Below are 22740 nucleotides of genomic sequence, written 5' to 3'. Positions count from 1 at the left end.
GAATTTTAGTTTAAAGTATTTGGCCCATGTGTAAATGGTTGTGTTACTTTTATTTATTTTTGGATATAAAAACAATAATCATTGATACTTGGATTTTAATATTGCATTTTGTCAATATTCATGACAACCATTTCATACTGATCTTTTCTCTTCAAACCTCCACCCCTTTCATTTTACTCCATTGATATCATCCTTTCACATTTCAACAAATATTAAAATCAATCAGAAAAAGACCTTGAGGCTCTGCATGCACACCTCCTATCAACTTAATTCTTTGCCTACCTAACTCAGTCTCTCTTCTTATATATTGGTGCCTTCCACCACAGCTAATCCCTCTTCCTGTTGACAGAATCCCATATTTCTGTCTACCCTACTCAAATACATTAGTCCAGAAACCACCCTCTTTCTTGTCTCGATTCTCAAACATCCCTCCCTAAACAGTTCAACCCATCTTTTCACAAACATGCTCCACAAACTCCAAAGAGCTCCTTAGTTTCTACTTCATGTTACTGTTCTTCATGAAATAAAACTTAAGAGATATTTAGACAAGTATTTCATAAATTTTGGTTTAGATATTAATCATTTGGTGATTTTGTTAAAATCAGATATTCTTTCGATAGCTCTGGAATGGAGTCTGATATTCTGCATTTCTAATGAGATTTCAGGTGAAATTCTGGATACTACTGGGTCAGAGACTACTCCACTTTGATTTTTTTTTAATGTTTATTTTATTTGAGAGAGAGAGAGCAAGAGGGGAAAGGGCAGAGAGAGGGAGACACAGAATCCAAAGCACTCTCCAGGCTCTGAGCTATCAGCGCAGAACCTGATGTGGGGCCCAAACACACCAACCATGAAATCATGACCTGAGCCGAAGTTAGAAGATTAACCGACTGAGCCAACCAGATGCCCCTTCTTTTATTTATTTATTTATATATTTATTTATGCATTCATTCATTCATTATTTATTTATTATTTATTTATTTTAATGTAAGACTACTCCACTTTCAACACCCAGGAGTTATATACATCCTTATTCTCTCTTGAACCCATGTAAGTAAATGTTTATCCCCACCACTCCACAAAAACATCTCTATCAATGGCAGTTTAAATCCCCTTTGCTAAACCTAATTGTTAACTAATTCAATCTAATCCTTCATCTTACCTTAGCCTTAGTAGCATTTGACATACTTTCTTTTTCTGAAATTTTTTTTCACTCAACTTCTTACATACTACATACACTCTTGTTTATCAACTGCTTCCTTACTCTTTGGTTGTTCTTTCTAAATCCCTTTTCAGAATACTCTTCTATCTCTATAATTTCTACTGTATATTGACATGCACCAAAGAATTAAACTTCAAAGCTCTCTTCTGTATCCACATTTATTCCCTCAGTGATCGCATCCAGTCCCTCGGATTTGAATATTATTTATATGATAGAGAATCTCAACTTAAATCTTCAGTTTAGACTTCATTCCCAAAGTCCATATCACTATGATTAACTGCCTATAAGACATCTTCATTTGTAAGTGTAATAGATATCTCAAAATCAACATGTTTAAAACTGAATTCCAATTTCTTCTCCTAAGTCCTGTTTTCTCATCTCAGAAAAAAATCAGTCAGTCAGCCAACCAACTGATTACCTCATTTTCTGGTTGCTCACATCAAAAACAAACAAACAAAAAACAAAACAAAAAAACAAAAATAAACAACAAAAAAAACATTGAGTTATTATTATCTTTTCTTTCTCTTTTAAATCCATCAGCAAATCTAGCAGTCTTTATCTCTAGCGTATATTTAGAATCTGATCCTCCTCACCTTCTTCTTCATTAGCATCTTAATCCAAGTCCCATAATTCTATGTCTGGAATATTGCAGTAGTCTAAAACCTGGTCTCTTCGCTCCATTTTTCTTCTTGGCCATCAACAATCTACTTTCAAGCAATCTTTTAAAAATGTGAGATTATGCCAAACCTCAGCCCAAAATGCTCCATTGTCTTTCCATAAAATTTAACATAAAAGGGACAAAAGCCTATGTTTCTGAAATAGCTCATTTCACCCTCCTTCTGACCTTCTTTCTTGTAACTTATCTCCTTTTGTATCCCCTTGTTGATCAGTCCTTTAGCTTTGTTTCTGCTATTGAACAGCGTAGCATACTCTCAACTCAGAGTCTTCACACTTGCTGTTGTCTCTGCCTAAGTGTTCTTTGTTCATTTATTCATTCATGCATTCATTCGACAAATATTTATGGGAAGTCTTGTGGGGCATCTGCGTTCTATTTGCTTATGAAAGGTCATTTAACAAAACAGACAAAATTAGCTACCTGTGTGGATCTTAGTTTGAATGAAGACAATAAATCATAAATATAACTAATCCTTGTAATATATATTATTTTAGAAGGTATTATGTACTTCAAAAAAATGAAAAATACATCAAGGTGAGGGGAGTTGGGTGTTGAAATTACTCTTTTGCAAGATAGCTGTAAGACTCATTTCTTTCTCTCCATAGGTCTCAGTTATTCCCCTCATTATTGAGGTTTTCCTTGACCACCCTGTACAAAGTAGCCTTACCTTCCAGAACTCCTTGTTTGAAATACACTGCAACTTTTTTCTCCATTTATCACCAATATCACCATTTACCACCATTAAACATATTATGTATTTATTCACTCATCTTTTACATCTACTCTATTTCTGTGTAAACTCATGACTTCATGCAATCAAAATCTGTTTCTGTGTTACTATATTACTTGATACAAAGTAAATATTGGTAAACATAACATTAATCTAAATTACTGGATCAGAGTAGTGTTTTACTTCATATCTGTGGGAAATAATATTTTTTAAGTGAGAAAAGTCTGAAAGCTTGATTAATTTGGGAGTCTAAGTATGTATGTTTATATCCCTTTCCATTACACATTCCATTAAAATGAACAACCATGGCATTGCTGGGGAATACATTGGGGACCATTATCAAACTTATTTTCAGGAATTCTGGGAAAATTGTAAGGTAATTGTATTATATAGGTTAAAAAACCAAGACAGAAAAAAACATGGCTTGAAACATTTCACTATAAAATACTTTGGCAGTCAAAAGAGCAGTTCTTCCTATTTTGAAATCTTGGAGAGATTCCAAGCTTAGAGTCAAACTTGTAAGAATGGGTCACTAGGCAATCTTCAGGAACATTAATTTAAAAACTCCATTAGGAAGAATTGGGATAACTACTTTAGAAAAGATCTTAGTGCAGACGAGGAAGCTAGATAGAAAATCAAAGAAAATACAGAGATGGGCTAATCTTCTGTAAAGTGGACTTAGATGAGAAGAAAGAAAGTTAAAAAAAGGAATAACTCTCAGAAGTGAGCATTCTAACAAAGGAAAATCCTAAAGTAAGCACAGATAATGGTAATGATAATCAGAGATTTATGGAACTTAAGGCTGCTAAAAGACGTGAGGAAATCTCATCCTGGGAAGATCAGGTGTCAGTATTTCCACCTAGCTGCCCATCGTAAACCTCCCTTACGACCAGAACACTGAAATCCTATACAAGAGTCTACATTCACTAACATTTAGAGGAGAAATTGTAAATTTGACAAAGATAAGGACTATTTTATTTGCTTGTAAAGTCAGTTAGTAGACAAAATTACCTACCTGACTGGAGCTTATATTTGAATGGAGGTGATAAATTATTGACAAAGCTGTACTAATTAAGGGAAAAAATAAGTATTTTGGGGAGCATCCAAAAGGATACTTTGACAATTATTAATAATTTCACGTTTCTTAAAAACTAAATCCATGATCACTAATTTAAAAATCGCAGACCTAAAAAAGAGCATGTATAATAATTAGTGTTTCTGTTTAAAGATATAGTTGAGGGCTTCTTCCAAAGCAGAAAGCAAACAATAAAACATGGAAAAAAAAACCAAGAGGAAACGTGCATCATAGAAGATGGCTATAGATATGCCAGGCTTTATATAATAGAAATTCCAGAAGGAAGCAACAAAATCAAAGAGGGGAGAAATTAATAAAATATAAAAATAGTAAATAAAAGAGTAAAATGAAAAAAAAAGAAGGAATCTGAAGAAAGACTGGAGTAGATTGAAATGGTCAAGACAGTATTAAGTAGGAAAAATAAAGATACTCTAAAACACATGTTGGTGAAAATGTTAAAATTCCTAAGAAATTCAAGAAGGGCTCAACCAATAACCCAACCCTAAAAAATAACAAAATAACAGGGAATTTACAAAAATAATCGGATTAGCATCAAACTTCTTTATGAGCTGCACAAAATGGCAGAGTTAAAAAAAAATAAGCTACATCTTTCTTATCTACTGAGCTCTAAACCCAAATTACATTCATCATTTAATTTTATACACAGATGAACTTGTGTTCAAGCATGAAGGCCAAGCAAATAACATCCTAGGTATGCTAAAAATCAGAAACATTGTGACCTACCCAAATAACATGAACAGATTATTGAGGATATATATCAGCAAGACAAACATACAAACAAACAAAAAGTCCGAGAAGATGTTAGGTTCAAGAGAAAAAGTAAACAAAATCACCAGTAGTTAAAATGGTACATTTTTCTTTAAGTTTATTTGTTTATTTTGAGAGAGACAGAGACAGTGAGAGTGGAGGAGGGGCAGGGAGGGAGGGAGAGAATCCCAAGCAGGCTTCAAGATGTCAGTACAGAGCATGATGTAGGGCTCGAACCCACAAAACTGAGATCATGACCTGAGCTGAAACCAAAAGTTGGACAATTAACTGACTGAGCCATTCAGGCACCCTACAATGATATATTTTTAGTTGTGACTGCATGTTGTTCAAGCCTCAAGTGAGGACTTTGGAGTCCACCTCTATAATCAATATAAGTAAAGGAAATTACTTAATTTTGATAGTATGTATCCCACCATAGTTGGTTTTAAGAGATCCAACAATATCACACATAATCATGAGATATATTCAAATGTTGTAAAGATTTGGGATAAGTGACCTAGTGATCCAAATATAACCCAATCTCTCTATTTCCCTGCTTTTCCTTTACATAAATACTCCAACATGGTAATGCTCTTTCTCAAGCACTTCTTGAATAGTTGTGACCAAACACTTTCAACTCATTACAGGCTCATCACCATTTTAAAATTAATAATATACAGATAAATTTATTCTCTGCCAGAAAAATTCTAATTTTAGTTCCAAACAAAGGAACTACTGCTTTCTGTGCACTAATTTTCTTTATTTCTTTTTTTTTAATGTTTATTTATTTTTGAGAAAGAGAGAGAGAGAGAGACAGAGACAGAGCACGAGTGGGGGAGGGGCAGAGAGAGAGGGAGACATGGAATCCGAAGCAGGCTGTCAGTGCAGAGCTGATGTGGTGCTCGAATCCACAAACCATGAGATCATGACCTGAGCCAAAGTGGGATGCTTAGCCAACTGAGCCACCCAGGCACCCATGTACACTAATTTTCTTAACACTTACAATAAATGATTGTATTTTTGAGTACCTAAATGGGAAGGATAGAAAGATAACATCATACATGCGTACAATACATAGATATATACATCAATTGACTGATAGGAATATGTCAGTTGATATGATCAGGAAATTTTTATCTCTCTCCCTCACTGTTACTCCAATATTCTTTTGCAAGATGCATGTTCAAAAGAGAAAAATAACCTTTCATAGCAGATATTTAATATTCTTTAATGCAGAATAAATACAAAATATGTGAACATTTTTTTAATTTTAAAGAATGGTAAATTAAAAAGAAATATATATGATGAGCTAAAAAACACTTTGATACATTAGATGCCAAATGCATATCAGTCACAATGAAAGCATTTGTTGTTTCTGCCCCACACTTTGAAAAGAGAAAGTATTTCAGGTTAATTGGGTAAAAAATGCCACTTTGTTGTCTGCAGCTTGCATTTTCATGTATGTTTATTTTTCATTAGAAATGAATTGTAATTTTTATATTTTAAACTTTATTGAAATGAAACTAACAAACCTATTTTATTTTTTAAGAACTTTGAAGAATCTGGGGCGCCTGGGTGGCTCAGTCGGTTAAGTGTCTGACTTCAGCTCAGGTCATGATCTCATGGCTTGTGATTTCGAGCCCTGCATTGGGCTCTGTGCTGACAGCTCAGGGCCTGGAACCTCTTAAAATTATGTGTCTTTCTCTCTCTCTCTGCCCCTCCCCTGCTCACACTCCGTCTTTTTCTGTCTCTCAAAAATAAATAAACATTAAAAAAATTAAAAAAAGAACTCTGAAGAATCTGAACTATTGATGTTAACTTTAAATTATTTCCTTTCTCTATGATAACATTTTTTGAGCTATTTAAGTGCTTATTTTTAAATTCAGGTTCCTGAATTGTTCCTACCAAATAGGCTATGTTTTTTTAGATATATTATATTATGCTTCCCTAAAGTTTTTGCATGATTTACTTGTGCTTTATGTAGCTGCTCATATAAAACATAACAAAACAAAATGTAGCTTTGTATGCAAATTCAGCTGGCAGTGAACATGTGCCTTAGCATTTTAATAAGTCTAAAATGGAAAGATATGTCACCTACCTATGCATTTACCCTTCAATAATTGTTTTTACATTGAACAAAGTTTTTTTTATGCCCTGTATTTTGATATAATGTGGTTTATTTTCACATAGTGACTTACATAAACACTTTAATAAAATGAAGAAATAGAAACAACCCATATTCTAAGCCACACCAAATCCATACCCATAAATAACCATACTTCATTTTCATTCTTCATATTGGTCCCTAATATTTCCCATACATACATTCTCACATTTGTGTTTGCAAATATTCCCTAGTACATCTATTTTATGTATTTTTTGCCAAAACCAGTAAATAGCAACTGAAACATTCTACTAATTTTGTTATTTTCTTAAAAAAAATTAATGTTTATTTTTAAGAGGGAGGGAGAGACAGAGCACAAACAGGGGTGGGCAGAGAGAGAGGGAGACACAGAATCCGATGCAGGCTCCAGGCTCTGAACTCTCAGCACAGAGCCCGACGCAGGGCTCAAACCCACAAACCATGAAATCATGACCTGAGCCGAAGTCAGATGCTTAACTGACTGAGTCACCAAGTACCCCTAATTTTGTTATTTTCCAACCACCTCTGTTATAGCTGTTGAATAAGTATGCATTCAAGTTCCTTTTAAGCTATATTAGGTGATATCTTATAATGGGGATTGTTATATTTTCAGCCTTTCACATTTCTTCACTGCTCTCCACTCATAAATTAAAATTTATACCATAAATTTTAAGTTCTTGTTGTGGCAGAACCCAATTTGGTAAAATGTTTTGTAATAGTCATATTAGGCTGAGTTATGTTGAATTAGCTAATACACCTTAGATCAATGTTTTTCTTATTCACATGAAGGCCATTGAATGTCTGGTGCCTCTGCAGGGCAGACCTTTTCCAAGTAGCAACTCAGAAATCCAGATATACCATTAGAACATGTGACTTTCACGTGGTGAGTGCAAGAAAAGTGAGAGACGGAAGAATATATATTAGTACTCAAAGACTTTGACTTGGTCTAGACACCCAGAATTTTTAAAAAGGAAACATTGGCTAGAACATATATGGTGTCTATGAAGTTCAGGTAGTCTTTTGCATAACTGGAAGCTTTACTGTCTCTGCCACAGTGTTCCAAAAACCAATATGGTTGTCACCGTGAGATATCAGCTTACCTGGTTGCTGGCTCCTTCTTTACTATTTGGTGGATCATTTCAGGCCACTATGATTCTTTGCCACTAACCCATGCTACTTTGTATCAAGTTTGTACAAAAATCTCTTTTTAATTTCCTATAACAATGCTAAATCCACACTATCACTGCACAATATGGCATTATTAAGAGGATAATAAAAAGGAGTTAAGTCAGGAAATTTTTACTTAGACATTAGATAAGTTGACCTCTGAATTCACATCATGGAGAACATTTAGACTAGCTCATACAAAGACCCAGTTGACCCTGAGGTTAGGACCTAGTGTTAGTGGACCACTTATATTCCTCCTCAATGAGAGTGCCCTAATATATCTCCTTTATTAGAGTCCTAGGCCTCAAGTTTCTGAGGCCAAGAGAAGAACCTCTTTTCATCTTTATGAATCTTCAATTCTCTTTAGCAGTGCTAATCTTCTGTGATGAATGACAATTCCAACATCCATTCTTTTCTGAGAAATCATCTCCCTTACTCATGATCTACTTTGCACAAAACTTCCATTAAGCCCAGTATATCAGGTCACACTAAAGAGTAAATTTCTCTTAATCTTGCCATTCTTTCTTGAATAATACTACATGTCAAGCTTCATAAACACAATTCAATTAATGTTTAGGTAATCACAGTTTGGTCTGCAATTTTAATATCTTGGAAGAAACCACATATCCATTAATAGAACAATAACAATGATAGAGTAACTACAATCACACATAGTTTATTATTCTTTATAAATGTTTTTTAATTACCCATGCAATATATTTCTTATATTCTTAACACATTACTTTCTATATGCTATGTCATTTGCTATGACATTATTACAAAACTAAACTCTAGAGTTTTGATAACAATTTTATAGAAGAAAACATTTGGAATATAATGACTGAAGGAGAGCTCTTAGACATGGTGCTGAAATCACAATCCATAAAAAAAGTATAAATAAATAAACTGGAATTCACCAAAATTATTTTTTAACTAGAAATTCCCTGTTAAAAGGATGAAAACATATGTAAAAGATTGGAAAACTGCATAAATGACAAAAGATTCATATTTAGATTAAATAATTTTGTTTGTAGAAGAAGCCAAGTAAATAATTATTTTTGTGTCTTTTTTGTATTCCACATAAAATGTTGGACAACTTAATGTTGTACTAGAGTTTCATTGTTAGATTAATGGTAAAAATCAATTGGTATTTGAATCTTCTACTTTTTTTTTTTTTGAACTAATCTAGTGTGGTGAAAGAGCATAGAATTATAATAGGATTAGGTGGAATGCACAAAATTTTATTATTAATTTGTCATTAATTAACTAATTATGTGATGTGTGCAAAGTTGCTTAACCCCTAGGAAAATTAGTTTAACTTGAAAGAAAATTAAAATCTACACCGGATAATTATGGCCCTTTATAAATCCAAAATTTGTTTTAAGGAATTTATAAAAAAAAATACACATATATGTGCAATGGAAATACCAAGAATTACAATCATATAATGTAGTATCATTCATAAAGTATCCTACCATGATGCTAACATCTATGTCTTAAATATAATTAAATATTATTCCCTATTTTTAATTATGGAGTAGAATAATATGATGTTAATATATAACAACATTGAGAAATACACATTCATTTCTTTTTTTGATCAAAATAATTATTCATGTACTGATTTCCTGAAATTAGAGGTTGCTTTATTTATTTATTTATTTATTTATTTATTTATTTTTAATGTTTATTTTTAAAAAAATTTTTTTTCAATGTTTATTTATTTTTGGGACAGAGAGAGACAGAGCATGAACGGGGGAGGGGCAGAGTGAGAGGGAGACACAGAATGGGAAACAGGCTCCAGGCTCCGAGCCATCAGCCCGGAGCCTGACGCGGGGCTCGAACTCACGGACCGCGAGATCGTGACCTGGCTGAAGTCGGACGCTTAACCGACTGCGCCACCCAGGCGCCCCAATGTTTATTTTTGAGACAGAGAGAGACAGAGCATAAACGGGGTAGGGTCAGAGACAGAGGGAGACACAGAATCTGAAGCAGGCTTCAGGCTCTGAGCACAGGCTTTGAGCCTCAGCCCAGAGCCTGATGCGGGGCTTGAACTCACGGACCATGAGATCATGACCTGAGCTGAAATCGGATGCTTAACCGAATGAACCACCCAGGCACCCCGAGGTTGCTTTATTTTAATATAATAATGTCAGTGGTGTGGTCATTCAACATTTTATACTGCCTTTATGTTGTTGTTTTTAAAATTTAACACACAATCCAAACCTCAAATGAATTAACAGCATATCATCTAAGTGGGTTTTTTTGTCTTGTATACTGTTGCTAATTTTTCATACTAAATGCTTCTTGATGTTCCTGTTCACAAAACAATGAATGGGTTTGATGTAAAGACTTTATTTCTAATGAAAATGTTACATACTTGTTAGCTTTGACATATACAGAGAATTGGTTAACGAAGTTTATGAACTTGGAATACAAATACTTTTTAAAACGTTCTGTAGATAATTTCTGGAGGTCAATTTGCCTTTTTTAGCAGAAAGTCAGATATTTTCCCATTCATCTCTAACATGTGTGGATTGCCCAAAGCCCTGTTCAAGCGAACAAGAATGAAAGAGTAAGTTATGTTATTGAAATCTAGGAATTAACAAATAAGGCAAGAATTGTCAGGCCACTACTGTAGTTACTTTTTATTGCCACAATGATGTGCCTAATGAAAACCTATTGAATACAATCTCACAAAACCTTCTCAGCTCTGCAGTAAAACACCTAGTGATCCAGGTCTTACAAAAACTACAGCAGAACTCCGAGGCTTGGCCCTTAATAGCATCACTTTATTAATTCTATTCACATGATTTTATCAGTGTGGGGACAAGAGGGAGGCAAGTGACTTGTCCAGGGCACAAACTTCAAGGAGGCAATCATTCTGTCATTGCATCAAGTACCAAACACGCACTTGCTCACCTATGGTGCTGGTAGACAATATATAAACAAATGAAGATACCCATAAAATAAGTTTCAATAAATTTGAAAGAATTAACATGCATAATTTTATGAATTTTAAATTCATAGATTTAAATTCAGAATTTAAAATCCATAGAACAAAAATTACATTAGTGGGTGCAAAGACATTGAGGAAAGGGCAACTGAAGGTCATTAATAGTCATAGGGTTTTTTGGGGGGTGATGGAAATATTCTGGAATTATATAGTGGTGATGGTTGCACAACATTAGAAATAAATTTTTTAAAACCCTCTGATTTGTACTCATTAAAATAACTAAGTGGGGAAAAATAAGATTCAGGCAATATATGCTTACCAATCTTAACAGAATTAACTTAGAAATCAGCAACAGAAACTGTTGGGAAATTTGCAAATATTTGGATATTGAACAAATTTCTAAAGTAACCTAGTCAAAGAAGAAATTACACATGCACACACACACACTGTATCAAAATTTATTAAATATAGCTAAAACAATGCTGATAGGGAAATTTATAGTTCTAAATTTCTACATTAAAAAAGAAAACTGTCTCAAATCAATATTCTCAGTTTCTACCTTAAAAAAAAAAAAAAAAAAAAAAAAAAACAGAGCAAGAAGACAAACTGGACCAGAAGCACACAAAAGAAAGGGAACAGTAAGATTAGAGCAAAAATCACTTAAACATGAGAGAAAAATCAGTGAAACTAAACACTGATATTTGTGAAAAACAAAATGAATATATCTTCAGTTGGAGTGAATAAGAAAAAAATAAGAGAAAGCACAAATCAACAAAACCAAGTGTTTGAATTGAGGACATTATTAATGACATTCGAAGTTAAAAATTATAAAGAAACACTATGAACACCATAATACCAACGAATTAGACTACTTAACATAAATAGACAAATTCTAGAGAGACAGATTACTAAAATTGTATCAAGAAGAAATAGAAAACCTATATAGACCTAGCAAATCTGGAAAGGATTAATAGTAGTCCTTACAAACTTTCACACACAAAAAAGTTACACATATATTTACCATATACCTCAGGAAGAAATTTGTTTAGGAGATGTGAAAATACATATCCACCCAAATACTTGTGCCTCAATTCATTATTCATAAAAGTTAGTTGCTAAGGGAGTAGATGTTAAAAGTTCTCATTACAAGAAAATTTTGTAACTCTATGGGTAATGATGAATGTTAATTAGACTTAAGTGGTGATCATCTCGCAATATTTACATATATTGAATCATTATGTTGTAAACTTAAAACTAATATAATTATATATGTCTATTATATCTCAATAAATGTTAAAAAGTGGAAACAACCCAAATGTTTACCAACTGATGAATGAATAAACAAAAGGTATATATTGTCAATTACTTTTTATCTATAAAAAATAACAAAATATTGGTACATGATATAACATTACAAATCCTCAAAAACTTTATCCCAAGCAAAAGAGGTCAATCATAAGAGACAACATATTGTACCATTTCATTTATTTGAAATGCACTGAAAAGCAAATCTATAGAGACAGAAAGATTAATGGTTGTCTGTGGCTGGAGTTGGGAACAAAGAGTAATAATAAAATAATTCTTATTTGGGTAATCAAAATATGCTAAAACTGGATTGTGCTGATGGTCAAATATCTCTACACATTTGCAAAAGTTATTTTGCAATGTGTAAATTATCTGCAATGGGTATGTTTTATGACACATAAATTATGCCATGATACATCTTTTTTTTTTATAATGAACTCTGAGGACATTCTTTATAATGAGTTTTGCTACATTTTATGCTTATATTTTCTTTGTGTGTCTGTGTAATCTTTTAAGGTCCATACTGTGAGAAGTCAATGAAATGTTATATTTCTCAGTCTTGTTGGAAAGGAGAAATTTGCCAAAACAAAAGCTCTGCTTACATTTGTGAATACCCAGAAGGATTTTTCAATCAAAACCATGAAACTGATGTCCGTGAGTGTCCCTCAATACCATGTCAGAATGGTACTAACTGTGTTCATATTGCAAATGTAAGTCTGAATTTAGCAAGAGAGTGATATAGATGATAGATAGATATACAGATAGGTAGATATAGATATATCGTGTATATATATATATGTATATATATATATAAAATATAATGGTAAATATGTAATAAATATAATGGTAAATATATATATATATAGTTACAAAAGTTCAAATATAATTAAAGTTGCATTAACATATTATAAATTTCAAACTCGGGAATATCAGAAAAGATACTTCATTTGTTGATTTACATTTTTTTCCTATTTTAAGTAAAAAATGAACAAACAAACAATAAAACATTTAAAAACAATCTTTAGGGTCACCTGGGTGGCTCAGTGGCTTAAAGAATCCGACTCTTGATTTTGGCTCAGGTCATGATCTTACAGTGGTGAGATCCAGCCCCATGCACACTCAGCGCTGAGCATTGAGCCTGCTTAAGATTGTCTCTCTCTCCCTTTGCCCTTCTCCCCACTCACGCTCTCTCGCTCTCTCTTAAATTAAGTAACTAAACATTTTTTAAAAATGTAATGTAATATAATGTAATAATGTAATTTTGTTAACATTTCATTTTTTGTTATTCCTTTTTAATATTTTGTATATTTGATATTTTTATATTTTAACATTTTAATAAATAAGACTAGGAAATAATGTAATAATTTCCACAATTCACTTTTTATTTTTATAAGATCCATATTGAATTTGTATTATGATTTCATATTAATATCTTCAAGGCATCCTAACTCACATGTCTGGTGGTTGCTACTGGCTGGCTGTCAACTGGGCCCTCTACTGGAGCTATCAATCCAGAACCCTAAATGTAACTTCTCTGTAAGGCCTAGGTTTCCTCACAGCTGTGAGCATTCCTCACAGCTCTGGGTGCCAAGAGCAAGCATCCTAAGATAATTAGACAGACATTATCTGGCCTTTTAAACATAGCCTTGAAAATGAAAGAGCATCACAGGTTGCTTACCTACAAGGAGGAGAAAGTGATAGTTTCTAATTCTCAGTTTAAGGAATGTTACATTCAAGTGGTAGGAAAAGTGTATGAGATGGGATACACTGTTGTGACATTTTAGAAAATATAATCTTTCATGTTGTTCCACAGAGAACTTCTATATGCTTATGAAAATAGCTTCTATGTCTCTCCAGATAAGAATCATTTCATTTTCTTTGAAATATCCAAAAACTTTTATAAAAAATACTTTCTGATCTTTCCTAGGACACCATGTACATCTGTTCACCAATATTTACAGGCAAGCTTTGTAAGAAACAACTTCAAACACCACAGGAGTCATTTCCTTGCAAGGATAATACCACATGTACAAAATTAGAGAAAGATTATCATTGCAGGTATGATTAATTACTTTCTTATTTTTTGAACAAAATATATGGGTTTTAAAGCCATGTGAACAAAAATAAAACAATGTTCTATTTTAAGCTTAAATTTTATTTAATGGCATCTAATATTCTTTTTCAAGTAGAAGTAGAAACATTTTAATTGGGGTTTTATGAATTGTTTGTTTTAATTTTTTTTTTTCAACGTTTATTTATTTTTGGGACAGAGAGAGACAGAGCATGAACGGGGGAGGGGCAGAGAGAGAGGGAGACACAGAATCGGAAACAGGCTCCAGGCTCTGAGCCATCAGCCCAGAGCCCGATGCGGGGCTCGAACTCACGGACCGCGAGATCGTGACCTGGCTGAAGTCGGACGCTTAACCGACTGCGCCACCCAGGCGCCCCTGAATTGTTTGTTTTAAATACATACTTGAGATATTCTCAGGCATAATTTGGTCAACAGTTATAAAACATATATTTGTTTTATAACAGAATTTAGAATAACTGAATAGTATTTGAAGGTGTATAAAAAAGAGATAACTACAAGTATATAGTAGATATACACAGACAGTGTTGTTATTATATTTTAGAAGTATAGAGTAAACCATCTCTCCCTTTAATTTGCAGACCTCGGGTGATAGTTTTTAGTTAGGGTCTTTAGGCAGGATTTGGGGAAATAGTGCTTTATTTAAATAAGAATTTGCTAAAAATTACCCATTTGTAAATGACAGAAGTGACCTAGTTATCCGGGCTTAGAATTTTAGTCCATTTCAAATAGCTTTATGGATACTTTCTCACACCATTAGGAAGTACAATTTGTACTCTTCACACTTGCTTGACTTTTATCTGGCTGCTTAAAGTAAGTTCTGTTGGGCATTACCGAAGGGCAATAAACAGCCTCAAAATTTTAGAATATTCATAAAAGCAGAAAATTATAAGCTATGATACAGGAAAGCCTTAAACACGCTGAAAGAAAACAATATGCATACACATTACAGATGTACAAAGGACAGAATTTTCATTAATTTCAAAAGGAATCTAAATGCAAAGTTGAAAAAACATACTAAGTTTTTAAAATGTGACATTTTCAAAAGAAAGTGAAGAGAAGCTTCTTCATTATATCAATATCTTAGAAGATCTAACCAGTCCACACAAATTTGTATATGCATTCAATCATATATTAATTTATCAATAAATTCAATTTTTATTCTTTTAAAAATATTGACTTTTTAATTTATAATTTCTAGCTCTGAGCCTTATAGTGCAAGTATATTTGTAAAGATACTTAGAAAAATAATCATTTAGAAGAATGGGTAGTGTTTTATAAATATGGGTAAATATACACTCACATATATAATATTGATTTCATTTTTTATTAGGTATGATGATATTATTGGCCCTTATTTTTAGCATTATTGTGGTTGTGTAGAAGGCTTTGTCTTAAATTTCATCATCAACAGGAAAGCTAGATAGCATTGTTGCCAACTCTCAATTGATTGTTCTATTATTAATTAATTGACTTAATTTTAAAATGATGGAATTTGGTCTTGAATGCTTTGTTAAACATGTGCTAGATAGGATGAACACTGTAGAAATTCGAGTTAGATTTCCCTGAGATGGATGAAACATGTCACGTGGGTAGGCTAGTTGTAACAACTTTGAAGCAAACTTACTCATGAAATTAATGTGAGCCCCACGATATGTGTTCTCGTTGTTGAAATTACCACATTCTTCAAGAATTGGCAAAAATTGTGCTTATCTCCAGTCTACTTAAATAAAAACATGGTCCCCTTCTTTGGTTAAATAAGACTCTTTATTAATAGAAGGTAAACTATAAGGAAAGTGAAGAGGAGTGTAAAAACAGAACTGCTTCAACAAGACACAAATAACAAGTCTTATTTGAATGATGAGTGAAAACCTAAGCCTCAGAAATAAGTAGGAGTGTGATACAGATGTGGAACACAAGACCTGAATTTCCAGTACCCAGATTCCCACACCCTAAACTCACACTGATAGTCAAACACATTTCTACCTCTGACTCAAAGAAACGATAAAGACATAATCAATATAAATTAATAAAGCATGAAGTTGAAACAATGACAAAAAATAGTCTTGGAGCCTTTTTTTCTTGTCTCAAAGGAGATTAAGGGAATGATTGAAAATAATAAGAAAAATGAAAGCGCTGCAACTAAAATACCTTTAAATAAAAAAAAAAACAATGTATCCATGCATAGCTATCTTAAAAGGTATTTTTTCCCCTAGATTAATGATTTTCACACTTTGGCTGTAACACATTTTAGCTGCATTAGAATCTCCTAAAGGGCTCTTTAAAACACAAACAGCTATTTCCACCCCTAGAGTTTCTAATTCAATAAATCTGGGATGGGGAATGCAAATGTGCATTTTTAACAAATTCTCAAGTGATGCTGCAACTGCTGTTCTGGAGACCATACTTTAAGAATTACTGGTTAAGAGGAGCTGAGCTCAGACAGAATTAATGCTGAAAACCCTCCTTATTTCTTTCCCTCCTACATCCATACACCTCAACCCAAGCGTTTCCTCTGTATTCTGAATTTGGGAGAAAAAAAATGTGGGGTTGGGAAGGAGTGAAATGAAGTGAGGAGAATAGAATACTGATGATGGTATCAGTTTCTCTGTTTAAGCATATGGACTAGATCTGAATTCCTATGATTAGATGAGAGAGGAACTGAAACAAAATGACCCCCTTGAGAAAGAGAGTAAACCGTTAGTTATAAGAATTTATTTGGTATCTAGTGACCACAAGCAACACGGTGTCAGAAAGGAGTCAATTTTTACTTGTGTCTATAAACTACCATTTCTCTCAACACCTAGACTATTGAAACCTTTAGATGTCTATGAACTTGGTATAAAAAAGTCATTTTTAAGAGCAATAAGTAGCAGTAGTGAAGCATCATAAATAGCATTGCTGGGAGCAAGTGGCGTACAAGTGGACCCTAGTGGAAAATGGAAAATGGATAATTGATGCCTTAGAGTAATCAGACAGGTAGAACTTTGGTGATTTTCTGATATGACTGAGGAATATTTTAGCCAGGGAATCAATACATTGGTTAAAATTTTTTAAATAAAGTGCAGTTTGGGAGATACGGTGATTGCTGAAAATGAAAGAAATTATTTAGAAGAATGCTTTAAAAGGTTGTCTGAATATTCAAAGGAAACCAGCTGTGGTTCACTCAGAATAATCCAGAAGAGTTGAATGAAAAGAATAAAGGATTTGAGAAGGGCTAAAGGAAAACAGCAACGTGTGATTGATCATCCCGAATTTAGGAACAGTGTGGAGCTGTTTCCCTTCCACACTGCTGAAAGGAAAGCTAAGAATGGAGTTAATAGAAACCAGGGAGAGAACTGTAGCTGTAATATAGAACATTCTGACATGAACTATGAACTTATGTAAACACAGTTACTGACAACCTACAGTCTGTCAGTGTGGGAGTAGAGGAAATGAATAGCTGACCTTATTCTCCTCTCACCTCTGACTTTCTGCTAGTATAGCACATTAGTAGGACCTGGCAGAAGTCACAGGTCAGCATTCTGAAATACAGTAGAGGATGGATGAGGATGAAAAGAAAGCATCTTGGAAGAAACTGTCCAGTACTGTCCAAAGCAATGTACAAGAGGTTAAGATAATGAATTGCAAGTTGTAAGACATTAGAGAGGATTATGCTGAGGGAAATAGGAGAGATAGGTGTCTTTGGAGGGGGTGAAAAAAGGATCAGATCTCAGAGACTATGATAGGTTGGATGTCTCCCTATCTGTGGCTCCTGAGAAGCAGATCCTTGATATATCCTCTAAGAGGAAGCAGTGACTCTTAATGTAATTACACTATGATGATGTAAGAAGGCTGCACAGTGAGTTTTCATGGCTCTCAAATACACAAAGACCCAGAAGCTACACAAGGGTTTGACCAGAAGAGTGGTGTAACCTTTAGAGTCAGCACTGGCTAGACAATGGGGTCATCCATAGTGAATGTTTTGGTAAGGAGATCTTTTCCCATTTCCAGCGTTAGGACGTGACACAGAAATGGGAGACCAGAAACCAGAGAATTTTCTCTACCATCATTGCTCTCTGTTTACAAAGGTGAAATAAGTGGGGTTTTTTGACCCTTTTTTTGTTTGTTTAGACACAGGAAAGCAAACTTGTTTTAAAGTAAATTTGACACTTTTTTGCACTTTGATACCTTAAATAACCATTTGGCAGAAAGTCTACAAAACAGAATCTCCTGCTGGAGATTTTAAAAGAATGTAAAACGTCAAACTCTATAGTGACATCGAAAAACTGTCTTGAACAGTGTAGCTGAGCTACTGGATGCCATCTGACAGCCATCAGGAAATCCAGCAAGTGGACACAGCCAAAATATACATAAGTGTAAGGCTGAGAGGATTTTTAAAAAGCCAGAATCAGTCTCACTCTGCATAAAGTCAAGACTACTTACAAATTATTCGATTACATCGACCAGTAAATCTGGTATCAGTTTAATGTATTTGAATTGGGATTTTGTTATTTATAACAAAATTTTTAAAGCAGTACATTGGTAGTCTATGTAAACCAAATTTAATTCAATCACATATTTTAAATATGTGATTTTAAATCACATATTTTAAATCCTTTGTAGTATTCATCGTCCTATTTTTCACCTTATTATTAATTATCTTCTGAAAGATGACAAAATGTTCCTACAATATGGTTGACTACTTCATAGACTATAATTTTGAATTGCTATGAAAGTCTTATTCTCCTGTGCCATACTCAAGGGAATAACTGTGTTTTAATCATTTTTGTATCTTTGGAACCTTTTACTATGTAACACATAGAATATTTTCTAAAAAGCTTATTTAATTCATTATTTAAATTGTTTATAATAAATGTTTTGTATTTCACTGAGATGGAAAGTCTTACCTCTAGATGTGAAATGAAATGAGTCATTCATTCATTAATTTCATAACTATTTATTTAGTACCTCCTTTTCCTTAAACTTTCTTATTGTAATAGAAACTTTTCTGCAGCAGTAGGAAAAAAAGAAAGGAAAAGCGGGCAAAATGCCCTTATCTTAATAAACTTATATTCTAGGAGGGAGATACTGTTTTAAAGAATCACTCTGACTCCCTTTTATAGAATAGACTATGGCTGTATGATCCCAAGGGAAGAAGCAGGGAGAACAGCTAGGATGCTACTGTGATAATACAGCCTAGAGATAGTGATGACTGGGACTGCTACTAAGGTGACATGTGATGATGGCAATTAGCGATCACATGTGGAATATATTTCCTTTTTTTAATGTTTATTTTAATTTTGAGAAAGAGAGAGAGAGAGAGGCAGACAGAGTGTGAGTGAGAAGGGGCAGAGAGAGAGAGGGAGACACAGAATCCGAAGCAGGCTCCGGGCTCAGAGCTGTCAGCACAGATCCCAATGTGGGGCTCAAACTCACCAACCAAGAGATCATGACCTGAGCAAAAATGGGCGCTTAACAGACTGAGCCACCCAGGCGCCCCTGGAATATATTTCTAAAGAAGATTCAGTGTTTTTCTGAAGGACTGGCTAAAAAAGAGGTCATGGGTTACTCTAAGGTTATTCACTCCATTGAAAGATTAGAAATAGAATTTTCTAAAATGGGGATATCTGGAAGAAGAGAAGTATGGTTGAGAGGCATAGAAATCAGGATATCAGTGTGGCACATGTTAGCTGAGACACATAATAGAGTCGAGTGAAGATATTTAAGGTAAGCTTTCAGGTATGCTTGTTGCTATTTTAAAGGAGGTGTCTGGGTGACATATATACATTTGAAAGCTAGTCATATACAGATGGCATTTAAAACCAGGAAACCTGGGCACCTGGGTAACTCAGTCAGTTAGGCATTCAACTTCGGCTCAGGCCATGATCTGACAGTTTCATGAGCTCGAGCCGTGTGTCAGACTCTGTGCACAGAGTGCACGGAGCCTGCTTGGGATTCTCTCTCTCTCTCTCTCTCTCTCTCTCTCTCTCTGACCCTCCCCGGCTCACATGCTGTCTGTTTCAAAATAAATTTTAAAAAACTAATAAAAAAAACAAGAAACAAATTAAATTAGTTTACAGTGAATCTTGATAGGGAAGTGAAAGGTTTGCAGACTGAGACCATGGACCCAGGAGAGTTTAAGGAATGGAATATGAAGCTGAAAAGTAGCGGTCAGTGAATTGAGGTGAAAAAAAATGCAGAGGGTCATTACAGAAACTATAAAATATTTTAAGAATATTAAGACAGTGCCAGACTTTTCAAAGAATGTGGTTAGATCTAGTTAGAGGTAAGTGAAAATTGTTCTATGCAATTGGCAATTGGAGATAATGTATTGTTTTCTAAAAAGAACAATTTGACAGAATTATAGGAAAAATTTGCTCCCTATATGGGACAAAAAGAAAGAGAGAGAGAGAGAGAGAGAGAGAGAGAGAGAGAGAAAGAAAGAGAAAGAAAGAAAAAGAAAAAGAAAGAAAGAAAGAGAGAGAAAGAAAGAAAGAAAGAAAGAAAGAAAGAAAGAAAGAAAGAAAGAAAGAAAGAAAGAAAGAGGCGCCTGGGGGACTCAGTCGGTTAAGCGTCTGACTTCAGCTCAGGTCACGATCTCACGTTCCATGAGTTCGAGCCCCACGTCAGGCTCTGGGCTGATGGCTCAAAGCCTGGAGCCTGCTTCCAGTTCTGTGTCTCCCTCTCTCTCTGCCCCTCCCCCGTTCATGCTCTGTCTCTCTCTGTCTCAAAAATAAATAAACATTTTAAAAAATTTAAAAAAAAAAAGAAAGAAAGGGAAAGAAAAGAAGGAAGGAAGGAAGAAAACAAAAGGAATGGGAAAAAATCTTGATTAGACACAGTTTACAAGTGAATACAATGAAAAAATTAGGCTTTACCTTTAAAGGATAATAGCAATATAAAGTAGTAGAGTGACAGCTGAAGTAAGTTCAAAACAGGTAATTTTTAAGTATTAGGTGAAATAAGATGGGATATATAGTAACCAAGCAAAGGAATTGGCTTAGATAGGACAGAGTATGTTACATCAATTGTGATAGCAGAAAATGTAGAATATTTATGCTTATAGTTCTTTGAATATGTGGTGTGTAATATTTTGGAAACTGTCTTCTGATTAATTCCTCAAGTGAAGTAGGAAGCAAAGGAGACGAGAAGGTGTAAAATTGTTATATATAATAAGAGGGAAATATAATAACATTATTGATACATAGCAAGAAGGTTCTTCTTGAAATTAGTGAAGATGAATTCATGGTAAAGTATAACATCCTCAAACTACATGTTGTTATTCATATGCCCACATGGAATAGCCTGGATGTTGAATTAAACTGAGGTTAAATTTTGAGCAGGCAACAATAATGGAGGGAAATGAGGCATATGACTTGAGGGTATATGCAAGAAGTGAGTATGGAAATGGATCATGTGATATAATCCAGGTACAAGTGAAGACATGATGGAGGATAATAGATATTGATGTGTTGGTAGGATCAGTAGATCATGGGGATTAAGAATTGTTTGGGAGATGGGGCGCCTGGGTGGCTCAGTCAGTTGAGTGTCTGACTTGGACTCAGGTCATGATCTCACAGCTCCTGAGTTTGAGCCCTGTGTTGGGCTCTGTACTCAGCCCTCGGAGCCTGGAGCCTGCTTCAGATTCTGGGCCTCCCTCTCTCTTTGCCCCAACCCATTCGCATTCTGTCTCTCTCTCTCTCAAAAATAAATAAACATTAAAATTTTTTTTAAATTGTTGGGGAGAAAAAAGGACTAGGAGTAAGCTAGATAGGGAAATGAGGTTGTGAGTGGAATATGAGATGCTTGAAATTAATATTGGTAATTTAATATCATAGAGGGAAGATAATTATACATGATAGTAGTGTATGGAATACTATAGTGAGAATAGTCTGTGCAGTTAATATGAAGATTGCAATATTTTTATTTGGGGGGGGCAGGGGAGTAGAGCACAAGTGGGAGAGGGGCAGATAGAAGAGGACAGAGGATCTGAAGCTGACTCTGTGCTGACAGGCTGACAGCGGCGAGGCCAATATGAGGCTTAAACTCACAAACTCTGAGATCATGACCTGAGCTAAAGTTGGATGCTTAACTAGCTGTGTCCCCCAGGTGCCCTGCAAAGATTGCAATCTTTGAGTTGAGACAGTACCCTGACCTCCAAAACACTAGGATTTTAAATGTATCAGCTCTGCAGATATTGAAATAACCAAGTAAGACTGGGATTATTTTACAAAAATATATAATGAGACAGGTGTTAAGCATTAAAGAATATAGTGAATGCCCAGGAGGGTCAACCATGAAAGGAACAAGAAGATATACGTATAGCATGGTTTAATGGCATCATCCTCCACTGAGATTTTTTGAGGAGAAGGCTTAGACACTGATCCTTCTGAAGCCACAATGAGGAAAAAAGACACCTACCTGACATCCAGCCCCTAAATATGAAGGGAGAGGGAGAAAGAGTAGCCATGACTGAAAAGATTACAGTGAAAATGAAAAATGTGTACAGAGATGATTGGGGGGAAAGAGTCAGATGGTGAGGAAAGGCCTAGGATGCCCTGAGTTCTTGAGGTGTCTGAGGTAAATGGTGACAAAGGGTTAACCATGATGGTCGCAAACATAGATCA

General features: G+C 34.4%; 1 protein-coding gene across 1 annotated transcript in view; it reads left to right on the top strand.

Annotated features, from left to right (window-relative positions):
• Nucleotides 1–22740, top strand: part of EYS (eyes shut homolog) — a 1650074-nt gene that overhangs the window by 71491 nt on the left and 1555843 nt on the right. The window contains exons 3-4 of the mRNA XM_030315776.1: nucleotides 12559–12752; nucleotides 13970–14100. Of these exons, the coding sequence (XP_030171636.1) occupies nucleotides 12559–12752; nucleotides 13970–14100 (325 nt within the window). The remainder of the gene's footprint in view (nucleotides 1–12558; nucleotides 12753–13969; nucleotides 14101–22740) is intronic.

Source organism: Lynx canadensis, chromosome B2 (genome assembly GCF_007474595.2).
Source record: "Lynx canadensis isolate LIC74 chromosome B2, mLynCan4.pri.v2, whole genome shotgun sequence".
Taxonomy (NCBI): Eukaryota; Metazoa; Chordata; class Mammalia; order Carnivora; family Felidae; genus Lynx; species Lynx canadensis.
Note: the sequence above shows the minus strand (reverse complement) of the source record. Positions and strands in the feature narration are given on the sequence as shown.